This window comes from Neolamprologus brichardi, chromosome 22 (genome assembly GCF_056152115.1).
Source record: "Neolamprologus brichardi isolate AB-2024 chromosome 22, ASM5615211v1, whole genome shotgun sequence".
Lineage (NCBI taxonomy): Eukaryota > Metazoa > Chordata > Actinopteri > Cichliformes > Cichlidae > Neolamprologus > Neolamprologus brichardi.
The window spans coordinates 11,258,032-11,276,369 of record NC_142124.1 but is presented as its reverse complement, the minus strand read 5'-3'; the positions used below and the strand labels follow the sequence as shown (position 1 = coordinate 11,276,369).

At 39.9% G+C, this 18,338-nt stretch overlaps 1 protein-coding gene across 1 annotated transcript; it reads right to left on the bottom strand.

The window, feature by feature from the left end:
- Positions 1-4,575: 4,575 nt before the first annotated feature.
- Positions 4,576-8,915, bottom strand: LOC102794807 (uncharacterized). Its single transcript, XM_006794334.3, has 2 exons — positions 8,569-8,915; positions 4,576-6,714 (listed from the first exon to the last, which is right to left on the bottom strand). Exon 2 carries the CDS (start codon positions 6,708-6,710, stop codon positions 4,914-4,916), a length of 1,797 nt encoding a protein of 598 aa, XP_006794397.1. The 5' UTR covers positions 6,711-6,714; positions 8,569-8,915; the 3' UTR covers positions 4,576-4,913.
- Between the last annotated feature and the right edge of the window lie 9,423 nt (positions 8,916-18,338).

Genomic DNA, 18,338 nt, shown 5'->3' with positions numbered 1-18,338 from the left:
CAAAGCAAGCAGCTTAGCACTCCCACCACCCCTCTGGCTCCTTACTGTGGTAATGGGTAGGAGTCTCCTTGGCAGAGCCCATCTGTTGTTTTTGTTTTTCAGATGGAGAGGTTAGAGGGGAGTGGGTTGATGAGTGGGTTGGTGTTGGCCGGGGTGAGGAATGAGAAAATGATGGGTGCCTCTAACCGCAAACTGTTGCTGGCTTGTTATTACAGTAGGTTGGACGTTAGCAATGGTTGCATACCCTAACAGTCTGACACAATGGTCATCTCTAAATAAAGGTTTAGCCTTCTGACGCAGTTGCTCGGCCACTTTAGACTCAGTGACAAGGATAAAAGGGAGGAAGAAATGTAGCCTGACTGTGTTTAAGATTTCCACTGAAACAAACGTCGAGACTGTCCAAAAAAGTTTGGGATGTTGTATGAAATGCAAATGCACAATAAACACAATGTCTTGCGATTCAGTTAAACACAAATTTATTCAAAACACAGTACCAATGAAACAATTAGGCACTCTAGTTACATGATTGCACATAAAAAAGAACATCTTAGAGAGTCTTTAGGTAGAAAAGTGGAGAAGGCATCTCAAAAAGTTGAATGATTTAAGAATAATGTTTCTCTGCATTAAATTGCAGAGAATCTGTATCTATGTGCTGGTACATGGTACAGGTGGCTGAAAACCAAAACTGAACATCTGTTTTCTTTGGGCTCCTTGGGGAAATTAATTACCCACCCTTGATTCAGAACCATCTCAGCAAACATCGTTCTTCACTGTGTCCACAAATGCTTGATATTAGTGCATAATTCAAAAGTCTGTATATATAAATTGTTGCAGAAACAGTCTGGATCTACTTAAGTGGGGCGTGTGCTCATAGGTAGGCATTGTGCAACTCCACTGGCATTCACTAGAGTCCACTACTGGCTACTAAACAGGGTGGGGCAAACATTATGGAGGCTGAAACATCAACTAGCACAACTGGTTTTGCAGTGGGTCAGTAAAACTGTTGCACAAAGGAGCAGATACAGATCCCGCTGCCTGGTCAGTGCCCTTCTACATCCCTGTCCAGTTCTTCTTGTGTAATCACCCATCTTCTGGTATCTCTATAATCTTAAGTCTGTGTTAAGAGAACCAGCAAACCTTATTTTGTCTGCATGCATGGATGTGGCATCCGAAAGCAGTGCACTTACACAAACACACTGAGCCTGGGCACATGTTTCTCCCTGCTTCCAGTGTGGTGTTTACTTTAAAATCTTATAGGCAATCTCTTTCCAGAAAAAGGTCGGCCTTTTACTCTGAGGACTCCACATGCAGTTTTCATTGTGCCTTTTCATTTGGTATTTCGAGATACTGACTTTTTATGTATGACTACAGAGATACTAAGATAGTGAACAGGCTACAGCAGCAGAGACGGGGAGTAACAACTGAAAGACTCCTTGATGAAATCCCATACTGTACCTTTCCCCTCAGGGTTTTAAATTTTGCTCCTTGAGCTAGTGATACTCCTGCAAAACTATAACCTTCTCCTTCTGGACAAACTTGCTTTTGTTTGCAATGTAAGCACACCACTGGTTCCTCACTTGCTCTCTTTGTCTCACACACAGTCCCTATTAAAGCCAGCCATTGTTCCAGGCTAAGATAATAGTATCAGTCCTTGATGAGAGAGTTATACTTGGATTGGCACCAGCTGTTAAAGCAGTCATACTTTATCAAACAGATTAGATTACAAAATTACACACAATCTTGTCTGGCTTTAATTATCAGACCACACTTCATAAGTTACCCCGCACAGTGCTTTACAAGCCAGAACTGCAAACAAATTGCGCGGTGCAGTTCATCATGTCCACAGTTAAATTAAGAGAGACATGTTAATCTGTTGTCATATTGTCCAGAGATTTGGTGGCTAATGTACTGTGGAGGGTTTAATGGGGGAATTCAGACAGCTTAATCGGTATGCCCCCTCCCCAATCACAAATTCCCAAGAAAAGCAGAATGCTTTTCATTGTTGTTTCCAGGCCACCTTCTCCAACTGCTGCTGAGAGCTTGTGTTTCTTCACTAGTGGACCGTGCCAGTTAAGCCGAGCTGAAATTCAACAATTTCCTCTTGTTTGCATAGTGATATAACTACACCAGTGTGTGTTTAAACGCGTGTTTATCTACAGTGGTTAAAGCCTTGTCGCAGGACTATTGTGTTATGATCTAGCCAGATGGCAGATTCATGGCGCTACACACTAAAAACACTGAAGAGGGATAAATGATGTTTCTATGTCAGAGAGGCAGCAACGGAGTCATTTAATTATAGGGCATTGTAGATGTCGCACAAAGCTGAAAACAGGTAAAGTGAGATGTATGAAAGGTGTATAGGTTATATATTAGAGAGAAAGAGGTGACCTAAAGTGGCTATTAAAGGTAATTAAGTGGGCATTTGGATCCCATTATACATTTGTTTTATTCATGATTCTTTCATCAGATTAATCATCTCTCTTTTCATTTCAAAATATAATAAGGAACAATGGGTCAGGCCCAACCCTTATTTCTTTATATTTTGCTTACAAAGAGCTAGATATTCTTGGGCTTTAGCTGTCTTTTTGCTCACAAGAGTGAATTTAAATCGGATGTTTACGTCCTTTTAACTTGGACTCTGCGTCAAAAAGACAATTTGTTCCTGTTTCTTTATTTAAAAGATGAAAAATGTCAAAGGTAACTCAGTTTGAAGGCACCAAAAAATATTTTTATACCAACAAGGTAATTCCCAAAAAGCCATTAGCCAAAAACCTGACACACTCCTTGTCATGATGTGCTATGTGTCTATTTGGAAAAACTCGAGAAGTGGAAGAAGAAGAAGAAGAACAGGCCTTATAAAGCTATCAATCCAGATTTCAAACAGTTCAAAACTGTTGTCAGTGTAGTGACAAGATTAGGGGGAAAGCTCCAGCAGTGTGTCTGCAGCCATCTGTAAAACACAGTGGAAGCTCTGTCATGGTTTGTGGCTGAATTTTAGGCAGTGGTGTTGGAGATCTTGTTAAAATTGATGGAATTATGAACGCAGAAAAGCAGCGTGAGATTTTGATTCATCTGGAAATCATCTGATTGAGAACAGCTTCTTTTTTCAGTATGACAATGATCCCAAATACAGTGCCAATGGACTAAGAGCATACCTGGATAGAAAAACATACAATAAAACAGTATTTGGTATTCATGGGCCTCCTCAGAGCTCAGACCTCAACAGTATTGAAGCAGTGTGGGATCATCTTGACAGAGAACAGAACAAAACGCAGACATTTAAAGAAAAGCTTTGAATGTCCTTCAAGATGCCTGAAGAACGACTCCTGAACAATATTTAATAATTAAAAAAAATAAAAAACAATTACAAGAAAGCTTGATCTATTTTCTAAAGTCTTTTGTACAATACTATAGTAAAACAATTGAAAATATTCTGTGTACAGAGTTACAACATTTTACTGTTTTGAATTATGTGTCATATTTGAATTTTACCTCCAGGCAGAAAGTTAGAATGTAACAGTAGCGCTTCGTGAGCCGACAACACAAAAAGCCTTTGACACTGATCATGTTGGCCTGTAACAAATGATGAAACACAGATAAAACCATGACCAAAAAGAAAAAAATTACCATATTAGTAATTGCATGCACTCAGCTTCATATGACTAAATCACTAAAAGGGCAACTTTAAAAACCAACCAACGCACCATCTGGCATAAACAGCACACATCTTGAACACGGCCCTGTTCTTCTGTAACCTGATATAAACGGTCTCTCTAATTATTACAGCCTACAAGATCCACCGTGAAGAACAGACAACAGGCAGCAAGAAGAAATGTATGAAGTTCAAGGAAAAGGCATCGGTGGAATTACTGAGTGTTCCAGTGGAGAGCATTGCCTCAGATCTGCTGCCACTGAAGCAGAGACACCTCTAGAGACGAGCCGGCTCATTTCTGTAAAGATTAATAATGCTAGTGTTTATGAGGCCCAGATCAACCCTAGGAGTCCCAAGGCCCCCCCGGTGCAAAACCGCTGGCACAAGACAGCAGAGGTGGTGACAGAGATGAGGGAAAGACCCGTGTAGGGTGTGGGAGTAATGGAGTGAGGAAACAGTGAGTGCCTCATTGCATAGATACATCAGAGCTTATTTTATGATGCGTTTAATTTAAAAACCAATGCAAAACGTAATTTTATTTCATTGTATAACGTTCGGTTTAAGGTGCTAAACCTTTTAAACTCACGAATTCGCTTTTATTTGAAGAACACTAGCACTCTATTAAATGTAAGACCAACAGCCACTTGGCTTAGAGCAAAGAGTGGAAACCTCAAAGTAAGAAAACATAACTACCAACATCTCTACAGCGAATTACTTCTATGCTCATTCCATTGGAAAAAAAAAAGATAAAATAATCGCTGGTAACCTGGTAACTTCACTATAAAGATTAGATCTTACTTGTTAAAATTATTGTGGTGTATTTCTGAAGAACATTTGTGCAGAAACACTTTCTAAGGTGTGTGAAGGTGAAGTTATTTGACATGCAGGTAGAAACGCAAAAGAGACAAAAGTGTTATCTTCAATAAATACAGTGGTTTTATTTACATCGTTTAGTTGCTGTAAGAAATATATGACCTTGTTGTTGTGTTAATATTTTAAGTTGTGATTAAAAATTTGATAAATACTGCGATTATGTAATACAAAAAAACTTGAATTCACTGTAGATGATTAAAACACATGAAGGCATCTGATTCAGTGTCTCCTTATGAAGGTGTTTTCTCTAAAAGCCTTGGATTGAATAAAGAAACATGAGCAAGGTGCAGTTTACTTTGTTTTGCAGAGTAGTTCAAATCCTGTACACTGAAAGGAAATGTACATCTAGTCTAATAGTTGTATTTTATTACACTGTAAGGCATTTTTCTTACTGGTGAGACTCTGATTGAAATGAAGCCTTTTTCTCTTCGTCACTCTCCAGTGGAGCATAGTCAAAGTCGCTTGGCTCTAAAAGATTGAGATTTGCCTGCACTGCGACAAGTTTCTGCACCCTCTCCGCTGAGACAAAGCCTTTCATCTTCATACTACGGAGGTGCTGCCACAGGCGCTCGCACGCACCTGTTGTCGGTGGGATCTGGAGTATAGCGAAGGCAACGGCAGAGAGCGGCTCAGAAGAGCACAGGCCTTTCCACCATGTGGATGCGGACACGTGCTGACACGAGCTCCATATTCCACCCCCCTTCCACAGTCCCTGCTTGGCCGAGAACCTGGCAAAGCTGCCGAGCACTTTACCCTCGTCGAGATTCAAATGGTGCGACAGGTTGGATATCGCATAGTAAGCGCTGTTTATCTGCTCCCCGGTGAGCGTCTGCTGTCCGACGTGCTTTGGATCGAGCATGTACGCTGCTGCGTGGATAGGTTTCACGCAGAACTCCTGACACCTGTCTAATGATGCCGTGACAGCTTTCTGCTCGGCGCTGTGCAGCACAGATGCTGACAGAGAAGTCCCGATGACGTATCTTAGCTGACTGAACATGTCGACAACACCAGAGAGCGCGGCATCTTCTCTTTTCAAGAAATCAATATAATTCCCAATCAAGTACAGTAAGTTCCGACTGCTGCTCAGCCCTTTCCAAAACTCGGCATCTTGCAAAGTAGCCCTGACAGTCACTTCAATATCCAGTGTGGGAGAGACTGCCATCTCTCGTAGAGAGTTCTGACCCTCGAGGAGGCTGCTGAACATGTTAACCACACTAGTCCAGTTTGTGCCAGAGGGCAGTTCCAGTGCTGTCCCTTTAGAAGTGTGGTCTCTTATTTTTGTAGTCTGCCAGCACCTAAAAGTGTCACTTAACATTTGCCGCTCTTGAACACACCTCACCACCTGCTCAGCTCTCCTGCACAGTGACTTCATAGACGGCTGCGCCACTATGTCGTAAAAGAGACGCTCGACACCGGACGCTGTGCAGCCAATAGCCGATATGTGCGGGAAAGCTTCCTCCACTTGAACCCACGCTGCCATCATTTCCGGGGCATCGTCAGTGACGACAGCGAAAACCTTTTGTGAGCCGACTTCATTTATGACGCCTTTAAGTTCGTCAGCAATAAATGTGCTTGTGTGTGTCTGCTCCTTTGTCATTGTGCATTTGTAAAACAGCGGTACGGGAGTAGCAACAGCATAGATAATAGTTCCAGTTTCTTTCACGTTAGACCAGCCACTGCTGATGATGGCGACGCAGTCTGCTTTCCCTATGCTCTCATGAACCTGACTTTGTACTCTGTCGAACTCACAGTCCAACAGATGTGAGGAAAGAGCCTCTCTAGGGGGTGGACAATAAGCCGGCCGAAGAACACTGAAAAATCGTTTCCAGTAAATATTGTCTGTGAGAGTGAGGGGTGAAGACGTGGCGTACACAGCTCTCGCCAGGCACTCGTCGGCATACGCCTGGCTGCGTTGATCCACAGAATCAATGAGAAACTGTCCCCCAGGAGTGGCAGATGGCAAGAACGATAAGGAGGGAACAGGGATGGAGGCAGAGGAGCTCCCATCTGGGCCGGGCGACTGCTGCGAAACCACAGAGTACTCCTTGCATTTGTCTAAATGCATCTGCATCTTAGTCGCGTTCTTTGTGTATGTCTTTGAGCAGTAGTTGCACATGAAGGTCTCTCTTCCATCTTTGATGGCTGGGGTAAAATGCTTCCACACACCGGACTGCAAGCGTGGCATCGTTCTGTATTAGCACAATAAAGAAAATCATTAATCACAAATCTTGCTGCTGTACAGGCACGCCTAATCACAATGACTGTGCCCCGAAATAATTTCCTCCTTAAGCACATACCTCAGTGTGGATAAGAAAAACCTTTTAATATAATACAGCGCAGACTGATAGGACCAGACTCCTCGGACATGAAGATAAATTAAGCACCATCCTCACAGAATATAATAATCTCCATGATTAAACAGCTCTAATTTTAGTCACAGACGTTGTTTCTGTTAAATTTGAGCAAAACATTTACCTCTGTTTATAATGCATGATTAAACAGACCCATTAGGAAATAAATTAAATTAAAGCAAACATGGAAACATATATTTTACAATATATTTGCTAGTCATAAAAGCCAAAGGTCAAAGTCAAACGTATTTTCTGTTGGACTATTAGGCTGAAAATACTTTTAATTGGCCACTTCATTAGGTACATCTCTTCAACTGCTTGTTACCAGAGATATCTAATGAGCCAAACGCAAGGCAGCAACTCAATTACATAGACATGAGACCTGCTGCCAGCATGGCTAATGATGGACTGGGGCTTTCCCACACAGCTCTATGGTTTACAGAAAATGGACCAAAAAACAGAAAATATCAAGTGAGTGGCGGTTCTGTGGGTGAAAAGACTACTGTCATTGTGACTCAAAGTGACTTCTACTTTGAGCTGATGGGAAGGCAACAGTAACTCAGGTGTACACTCGTTATAACCATGGTATGCAGACAACACCTCAAACAAGAAGGGCATAAAGAGCGCCACTCCTTTCAGCTGAAAACAGGAAACTGATGGTACAGTTCACAAGAGATCACCAACATCAAACAATAGAAAACTGAAAAAAAAGTTTCCTGGTCTGATGAGTCTTTATTTTTGCCGTGACATTCAGATGGTAGAGTCAGAATTCTGTGTAAACAACATGAAAGCATGAATCCAGCTTACCTACTCTCAAAAGTTCAGTCTGCTGGTGATGGCATAGGGGATATTGTCTTGGCACAATTTGCACCCCTTAGTACCAGCAGACCATATTTAACCAGCACAGCCTACCCCAGTATTGTAGCTAACCATTTCCTTTCCTTTCTCTTTACGATCACAGTGTACTCATCTTCTGATAACTGCTTCCAGCAAGATAACGTGGCAAGTCAAAAAGGAAAAACTAGTTTCATGGACAAAACAATGAGTTCACTGTACCCAGTCACCAGATCTCAATCTAGTGACCTTTCGGATGTGGTGAAACAGGAAATTTGCAACATAGATTTCCAGCCGACACTTCTGCAGCAACTGCGATGCTATCACATCAAAGTAAGTACCAAAGTATCCGAGGAATGTTTCCAGCACCTTGAATCTGTGCCACAACGAATTAAAGCAGTTCTAAAGGAAAAAATGGGTCCAACGTGATACTTAAAGTGTACTTAACAAAGTGAAGTGCAGTGAAGTGTAGAATGATAGCTTTGGTGTTCAAACTTGTCATTACGTTGGTTGCTTTCTGTTTGGGTTTTGAGAATTCCAAAGGATGGAGTCCCAAAGGTTTTAGATTTATTTTTAGCTTTTTCAAACACTAAGGCATAACCTATCTTCTGATTCGTAACTAAATAAAATAAAATATTACACATGGAAAAAACTTTTTCCTTCTCAGTTATGGGACTCTTGCACATCTCAACCTGCAGGTTAACAATCTTTCCTCTCACTGTCCAGTTCTTGCAATAGTACAATTTTTATTTCTACAGTAAGCACTTTCACTTCCCTGGAATGAAATCAAAATATAACACAAGTTAATGTTAAAAAACAAACCAGAAAATCAAAGAAACAGTAGCTTATTTTACCCACCTCTATGAACACACACTACTCCACTTTTACTGGAAGGTGCTTAAGTTTCATCGGATGCCCAGGCTTGATGGAAAATCTTCCTCCAACTTAAGTTCCTGGAGGATTTAAGTTAGCCGTTTCGGCTAACTCTGTAGCCTGCCAGTGATGTTAGCAAAGTGGTCTAAATAAACGAAATAACAGCACATTGTTTAGACGGTAAACTTTGACAAGATAACAGACCGTCTGCATACTGAAAGTAGTTCACGTTACAGACTGACTGACGATAAAAGACCAGGAAATATAACATAATTTGTCAACAAACGGCGTTTCTTAACGCTTTTGTTATGATAGTGAAGCTGCTTCCTGAATCCCCAATGCAGCAAGTAAGGGAGCTCAAATGGCTCAAAAAGTTGGATTTGACTCACAGGGAAAGTTGACGAGAAACAAACTGTTTGAACTCAATACTGTTAAATGCAAAACACAGCAATAAAATTGTTCAGCATAACATGAAACAACATGAATAAAAATATCAACAGACCTGCTAGTTTTCAGAAAAGAAAAATGCACAGTTGCTCCTGTAGTTTTTGTGCAGTATTACATTACAAATACATTTATTCTCACAGCGAGGTTATGCATTATAATTAACCGTTTTATTCTCATTTGACCAGCTATGGTCTTTGCGTGCATTGAATATAACCGGTTTCTCTACCATCTTTGCTTCTGCCACACCTTTTTGATTCAAGGTTAATAAGATGATAAAGGTCTTAAACGGATTAACTGGGAAACGCCTGCCACTCTCATTATGTTTCTGATATGAAAGGAAACGCTGACTTGTCATTTGAATGTCTTTATCCTTAACAAGGTTTCCCACATCATGACATGTTGGGAAGAACGGGTGTAACTGATAAGATAAATTATGCCCAGGTTTTCTTTACTTTGGCATGGTAGCTGGGTTAACTTCTTAAAAGTGTCTACTCAGACAAAGTAATTCTTGTATTAATTACACACTATATTTTGTAGACATCAGCTATGACAATTTTTTACAACTTGATGTAAAAAAAAAACCAACCCCAAAAACAACGTTTTTTTAATTATAAACATGATGTAAAAATTAATGATGTAAAAATTAATGAGGAATGTTACACATTGCTTCCAAACGCACGTATGTTATGTTTGAACTGGTGGCTGTGGATTGCTTCTGTATTGCTTCTTTGATGATGGATGGGGTTTAAAGAGAAATTCATATTAGCAGCTACAGGTTGACATCATCAAATATTTTTACATATAACACAAATCAGTGAAACTCCAAATTCTTTCAGTGTAATTACACATTTAATCAATAAAATATCTTAGCAGAAGACAAGCAAGAGCAATTTTAACAGTCTGTCACAGGATTTCTATATGATAAAGAAAAGATGTGTGGTAAATGAAAGATATGTGTCAGCATGACTTTTTGGGGTTAAACTGTAAAAAGAAAATGTGTAAAATTAAAGAAATCTATCTTTCTATTATTTTATTATATAATATTGAGAATTATATAAATACTTTTGTGTATTGTAAAGGGCCATGCGGGATTTTATCAGTAGGAAAAGCTGTAAAACTTGTAAAATTACAGTTAATGTCTCAAATTTATCTTTACTTTCACATTTTCCAAAACCATCCAATGGGCTGGATTGGAATCTGTGCTAGGCCGATTCTGGCCCAGAGGCCTTATGTTTGACACCCCTGGTCTAAATTGTTGCTTGTTTTTAGCTAGCGAGTTTATACTGTAGCTAGTTTTATTGATAAGACCAATTCCTCTTGCAGTAGCTGGTAAATGGAATGCTATTCTGCAACTATCAGTGTTTATATTGATGACAAGCATCCACTAGCACTGTAACTGAATGGTTGTATTCATACTTGGTTAATCTGAAACTCTTTTCTCAATTAACTCATTAATATTAGCTCTATTAAAGGTCAAAAACATAAAAAAGAGCCTACCAATAAAGTCCATCTCAAATCACATCTTTAGCAACAATGCCTTTAGACCCACACCCATTCATTTAATACATGATCTACACTGCCAAATATTTAAATCGATCATTCTTAGTAGAAAGTCAGTTTCATGTTTGTGCCTTTCCTGTCTCTAACAATCAATTTTTTAAAAAGACTTTAAAAAAAGGATTTCAGTAAATGCTTAGAAATTGCACTCATTTTTGCACAGTCCCCAAATTTCAGAGGCTAAAAATGAATTTCACAATCATATTTTTAAATATAAGGATTGCTTGGCCCTTGGCAGTTGATGGCTGTCTGGTGCCCTGCCAGACCTTTACTGCAGCCACCTTCAGTTGCTGCTTGTTTGTGGCCCTCTCTGCATTGTCTTTTCTTCGCTCATTGAAAAGCATGCTCTGTTGGGTTTAGATCAGGTGACTGATTTGGCCATTGAAGAGTACCTTTTTTTTAAATGTTGTGTCTTGAGAAACTGTTGGGTTGTTTTTGCAGCGTGCTTTGGGTTATTATCCATTTGCACTGTGAATCAGTGCTTCACATGCAGATTTCACCCTGCTGCTTATATCAGCCATCACGTCATCAAAAAACATTAAGGACCTGGTTCCACTGGCAGCCGTACATGCCCATAACATCATACTGTCTCAGCCATGTTTGACATCCTTTGGATAATGAGCCGTACCTTCCTACTTCCTACTTTCTCTTTCAGTCGTTCTCGTGCCAGCAAATCTTGGTTTCAGCTGTAGAGAAACTGCATGCTTTTTAGATGTTTTCAGGCAAAATCTAATCAGTCCTTCTTTGTTAAACCCCCTGAATTAAAGCCTAAAGTCTGCACATCAATCACTTATTGACTGTTTATTTTAAAATCCACTGTGTTTGTGTACAGAGACAAAAAGGTTTAAAAAAAAATCTGTATTTTTGTGCAAAAAATTACGGCCCGAATTGAGTGTTAGAAGTGTAAGTATGAAGTATGTCGTGAGTTGCACTAATTTAACTGTTTGTCATGGATGACGGCAATAAAACGAGGTATATTTTAGACAATTTTAAGCACCATAATCAAATTAACCAAACTGATCTTTTACTGCTGGTGTAGGCCTGTACTGGTCTGGGTGTTAATGGTCGACTCATTTGCTGTAACATTAAATGACAGTGATTACCTCTAGCTCAGGGGTACATTTCTGTACCATATGTCTGTCATTAGAGACATTTCTGGAGTTTATGCAGTATCCAGGTTTTTGTGGAGTGGCGAGTGCTGCCAAAGCAAACTAACTCTATCTAATTTGGGGGCACTCCAAGTTGGTAATGTCAGGTTGTATCGCAGCACTCTTCAGAGGAGGAATATTCATGCTGACACACAGCACAGAGACAGAAAAGGCAAGAGGACCTCACTAAAGCTGAGCACTATTATTTTCTTGTCTCTCATCGTTGGATTAATTCGCCAAGCCCATTTGAGAACGTCAGTGTTTAAGCCAGAGATTTAGGAGTCCAGACCACAGGGACACCAGCACAGAGGAAGCAGGATGATGTCATGGCATGGCAGTGATGGAGGATGATGTTGGTTTTCTGGTTAGCTGGTGGATTTGGCTTTTCCCAAACATCCTCTGGTCTCATAGGAATTATCATTTACTCTGCTTGTATTTAAATTTCTTGATATAGGAGAAAAAAATCCACTTGGGAAAGAAAAGAGGCGCAGAAAGAGATCTCACAGTAACAGGATTTAATTCAAAGCAAATGTTGAACTATAATAATCTTTTCTTTTCCCCCCTTTTTGTCTCTTTGGTTCCAGATTATGTTTTCCTTGAGCAAAATCTTGATTTCCACTCACATTAAACGCTAAAGATTATGGAAAGACAGCACACTGAAAGCTGGTTCTTGTTGCCATTTTGATTTAAGTGTCGCTCTCACACACAAGTAGCCTGTTTTCTTTTTTGTTGGAATACAATCAAATCTGCCAAAACTGCACTGATGACACATAAGCTCCATTTATCTGTAGGTTGTTGTGAGAAATTTGGCTCCGAGATTAAAGTTATCGCAGAAGATCCGAGAAATGCTTTCATGTCTTCTCTGTGAAATGCCCCCCTCTTTGTAATGCTCAGAGTCTGGCTTAATCCATCAGTGCGAGCTTTGGACTCAAAACATTTTGTGACATAAAAGCCTTTCAATTACTGCTGTAAAATGCACGTCTTTAAACATGAAACAGCGGCACACGCTCTTGACTTAAGAAAGCATTAGGTCAGTGAAAAGCCAATTAAATCGTATCATTTCATTTCTCTTTAATGGCCAATCTTTGCGTTCTTTGAGCTCGAAGCTAAAATAACATCATGGGACTCTGTTAGCAATTACTTGATTTATATCAGTGCTTGGCTACTACTAAACAGGCTGAAAATAGCTTTAGTGAGGTCTTTCAGAGCACTTTATGGGAAAGCATCTTTTACTGTATGCGTAGGCCGTGTTTTGAGACAATAGCATTTGTTGCCGTGGGAGTTTTGCTTTTAACAGCAATTTCATTTGTAGCCTCTGTCTGTGGTTGACATTTATCCTCATAAAAGTATTTCCATGTTGTCATAAAGTTTGGCTTCAAACACACTGCTAAATAGATTGCTGAGACATCTGGATGTACTCTTGCTGCTTTTCTTGTGTCATGCCAGATATTAGCATTTCATATTTTCCACCGTGATAAGATCCTGTGAGAATATATGCTTGATTCCCATATTTGACAACAGTTTAGATATAATTTGATGAGCCGCATTCACAACTGTCTTCTGATTCAGTAGTGCAAACGCCACTGCATTCCGCTTCAATTAAAAAAGCCAAACACTGCTGTCATCACTCTCCAGCAGCTGTGCAAAGGCAGGACAGATGTATCCCACAGCTTCTCCCAGTAAAGCAGTTGGGATCCATCCATGTCAATTATATTCCGCCACAACAGTTGGCTGAGCGTGATTCATTATCTTAAGGTAATCATGAGCGCATAGTTTAATAAAGGATTAAACCAATTAGTGATCATCAACCCATTTTCAAATAAATGCCAAGGCTGCGCTGCTTCACGCTTAAAACTCTCAACCTGCCTCTGCTCGCAGTACCTTTACCCATCAGCAGAGGCCACTGTGGCCAAGCACCTCTACAGGAAGTTTGCCGTCTCTGTTTTCAGTCTCAATAGTGACCTCAGCTTGATACCCACTGGCAGAAATTCAGGGACCTGAAAATGACTTTAACACATAATAACTCAACGCACTTCTCCTGAATTAGATGCCAATTTGGTGAAGCACATAATGTTTTTATTTATCTCAGAGCAAGACTTCACCATGTTTGAGGCTGTAGATTGCAGTGCCTTTGTCACGTCTTTGATCTGTCTATATCGTCATGACTTTTGGAGACCTATGCTCTGAAAATGTGCATCTTTGAGTCTTAGCATTTAGCCAGGTGTTCTAGGAATCCATCCTACCTGACAAACCATCCTACCCTTTGTTTCTACGCATGCGCACAACTCGAAATTAAGTGGCGAACCGTCCTACCTTTGTGAATGTGACCTACAAGCATACTTTAGCAGCTAAAATTAAGTGGCAAATCATCCTACCTTTGTTAATAAAAGCTAAAAACATACTCTGACGAGTAAAATTAAGTGCCAAACCATGCTACCTTTGTGAATGTGACCTACAGGCATACTTTAATGGGTAAAATGAAGTAGCAAACCGTCCTGGCTTTATGAATATTATCTACAAGCATACTCTGATGGGCAAAGTTAAGTGCCAAAATGTCATACCTACTTAAATTTGTGAAATATGCTGTCTGAAATGTGCATAAACTACTACAGTAGGACATTTTGCCAAAGTAGGATGGTTTGTCAGAACACCGGATCCTTTAACAAATATTTAGGCTAGATGGGCCCAAATAGGATCTCATCCTTAGCTCCATGTACTGTGTATCAATATTCAAAATGAAGTTGGTGACCTACAGCTCGAAGTTCAACAAAAATGCTTTATTTGACTTTTATTACATTTTCCAACCATTAATGCCTGTTTAAAATATTGGTTCACAATTTAAAGCATTAGCCAACCATTTATAGCTATAATAATTCCTCCTGTTTGCAATAGCCATTAAGCTGATTCTGCTTTGTGCTGCTGTCTATGTTTTCTCTCTCTCCCTCTCTCTGGGTTATTTTGGGTCATCCACATTTTGGAATATATTCCAGTGAACAAAAGCAATAATGTCAGTCTTTCTTCAAACAACAATTGGCACGGGTACCATAGCTCTCTGTTCACAGAGCAGCTGTAAACATGAGTTTGAGGCATTGACAAACTGAGGCTGAGAGGTAGCACACCTAGCGTTCCATAAGAAAGCAGGTTTGTTAAGCTAGGCAGTTCAGAGAAAAGTAAAGTGTAATGGATCCCCCATCTGTATTTTTGTTTTCTGCATGAGAATGACAAGCTTGGGCGCCTCAATGACTCATCACTTCATTCAATCTATGTGGTGGAAAACATCATAGCCGTTTCTTTTGGAAATGATCTCGTATCCAAATGGAGTTTTATGTGTGCACCCGACCGGCTACGAAATCTCATAACAACCTGGAGATCTCGCTGAAATGGAGCAACATGAATGATTAAAGCAAATTCACAGTTGAACCGTCTGTGCAGATAAACAGCAGATTGTTTGCTGCAGCAGGCAGAGAGGCGATGTCTTCGTCATGTCCTGGACTCTAAAAAAAGAAGGAAGAAAAAAGAGAGTAGAGTCTACAAGAGAAGTCTGCATTGTCTCTGTTAGTAATGGGTTTGAAGCAGCAGCCTGCTTTGTTCTATTGTAAATTCAGGCGGGAATCATTCTGTATGAAATGAAGAACAATATTGAAATAACAAAGTGAGTTGAACTGCCAAGAAATGTGAAATAATTGAACAGAATAATTTTCCCACATTGTTCTTCCAGTAAAGTCAGAATGCTTACTTTTTAGAGTCATAACGCCAGCATGGGTGAGGGCATAATTAACGCGTGCACACACGCATGCCATTATTTCATTTTTGGATAAATTAACCTTCCAAAGAGTGTTCATAATAATAATGGATGTAATATGGAAGGTAACATTGTAAACAAGGAGTGTTAAATTTGACGGACAGTGTGTACATGGCTGGATTATGATAATGAAATGATGTAGAATTGGAGCAGATCTGCAGATTTTGGATAAATCCCGTGTTCGTAAGTATTTGCTCTTTCTGCCACAGTGCAGAAGCACGGGATCTGATGTGGAGCCAGGCAGTTGTTTGTTGTCAGTGTTATCGCTCTCTAAGACATTAAACACATGCTGATAGCGCCGAGGTCCCGAAAGCATCGCCACATCTACAGTCTGATTCTCAGACGTTAGGGGGGAAAAAAGTGTGTGAAAGTTTCATCGTCACACCTTTTCATCTGGGAAGAATAAAGAAAGAGAAAGCAGCAAAAGAAAATCAGTAACCACATCAGACACATTCTTGAAGTGTCAAGGGTTAAAAGGAACCCATTGGGTTGAGTGCACATGCTTCCAATTAGGTCTTAAATAGGCAAGAGGAAACAGTTGATTTAGGAATATTACTGAAGAATGACTTTAATTAGCCTAGAGACCAAGGGGCCCTGAATGTGGGCACCGCTGTCAGCACCAAACACTACACAGCATTAATCAGCAGCACCAACAGGGGCTCACTGGTGGTTGAACTCTCCAAATAAGACAATGAGCAATGATATTTGTTTATCGTTATTGTCCTGGCAAGTCATATCTATTGAAAGCAGGTTGAAAAGGAAAGATGAAAGTATAGTAGGTGGAAGAGGTGATAACTGTGCGAGAGGGATAAAGATTCAGCCCTGCTTGTTGTGTTTTACTCCACAGTAGAAACCACGGCATTGTCGTTTCCCACTGACACAACTGGATTGCGACCGCTGAGACTTTCAAATCATCAATAGGCTCATTTGAAAGGCAAATAGGACTAAATTGAATGTCACTATATTGCTTCATGCAAAGCCTTTTTATTAGATTGCAAAAGCTGTGATTCATATTTCGAGCACTTCCAAATGTGGTGTTGTTTCTTGATGTACGGTAAATTAGGCACTGTTTTTGATTGTTTTCTTCAACCTAAGCTGCTTTGTTTCTTCAATCAGTTTGTTTTGTGTGTGTGCGTGTGAAATGCTTCATTGACGTATTTCAACAGGCTTAAGTCTATTTAGATGAAGATTATAGTGATGCTCAAAGAGGATCTCATTCCCGGGAAAATTTTCCTCTGTTGGTTTGTCAGTTCAAAAAAGTCGTCGTGATTTATCAACTTAAATAATATTTTCTCGTAAAATACTGATGCTTGGTCAGGATCCTTTAGCTTTTTTGGCTGTTAGCCTACCAGAAGGAATGCTAAAATATGAAGCGTACCACAAAACCGGTGTACTAAAATATTTTTCCTGTTCCACAGCTAAAGCAACATTTGTGTTTTTGCAGCATTTCAGTTCCGACTTATTGATCTCTTCTTCTTCTTTTGACTGCTTCACTTAGGGATCACCACAGCAGATCATAATTGTCACACCAGCCCTCTGCATCTCCTCCTTACTACATCAGTCAGTCTCCATTATGGTCTTTCTCTCTCTGTGCCTCTGAATATGCCTTCGCCCTCACTTTTGCTTTGTTTAACCTATTACAATCTTTCCAGCTGTACTGAAGTCATCAATTCCCATTCACAAATACCAAAAGAGTCTCATATAACATGCCAGTATGTGTTTTTAAAGTCTCGCTGTTTCTGTGTCTTTGCAGTAAGATAGCTAAAACGGTCACATGCCTGAGAAGACAGCTAATTCAGTCGAAAACCATATGATTAGCTGCCCACACCTCTTAAATCAAGCTGCGAGTAGCCTGAGGCTGCTCTGACAAATGAGCTGAAACTGTTTTTAGTGCATAATCAATCTGATAACGTGGACAATGCAGAAAATGCACTCGTTTGTGTAGTGCCGTTTCTCTAAATAAAATTTGAGGGTCTTGCAAATTCTGGGAGTTTCCCAGGAAACATTGTTAAAAACAGAAGGCCTCGGGGAGGGGACTCAACATATGGGAGTAATATGGGAAAAATGGGAATATACCTTGCATTGTTAATTCTGATATGCAAAAGTGACAACACCAGCAGAAGATTTTTGACCACAATCTCATGCTTCATTTGCTGCTAACTTTGGAGCTTTCCTGGCTTTCATGAGCTGATTGCACCCAGCGCCTTCATCTAAAATAAGTTAAAAGATGCTAAAAGATGTCAGAAATACCAGCTTTCTGTCTTTTTCTCTTACCCCCCATCTCCCCCACGTTTTTGTGTTTAATATCAGTAATTACATAGCAAGCCTCTTCTTATTTCAGCAACCTGGCTAATAGTTTGTAGTGCTTGAAATGAGTCATATAATCTGTTGTTACAGTCATTCCTTTTAACTGTAATTATTTAGAACGAATGCCATTTACGGCTTTTTGCTGTCAAGGCCTGTCAGTGGTGAAGAGCAGCTAAAGCTGCGTCTACTAGGTTTTTATTTGCAATTACGTTCTTTTTTTTATTCTCTTCCAGAGTGTTTCTTTTTAATGCACTCTGTGTACATCATCTTCACTATATTACAGGTTCCATGTACGGCTATAGATGATACTAATGGTTACATTTATCTGAGCATCTGTCAGCAACATGAGTAAAATATACGACAGTTAATGAAACCATAATCCAATACAATACCATAATACACACTTTCTTGGCTAAATTTCAAGTATGTTTTATAAATGTACTTTTACCGCCATTGCAATTTACATTTCACTGGGAGTATTTGCCATCTGTAGT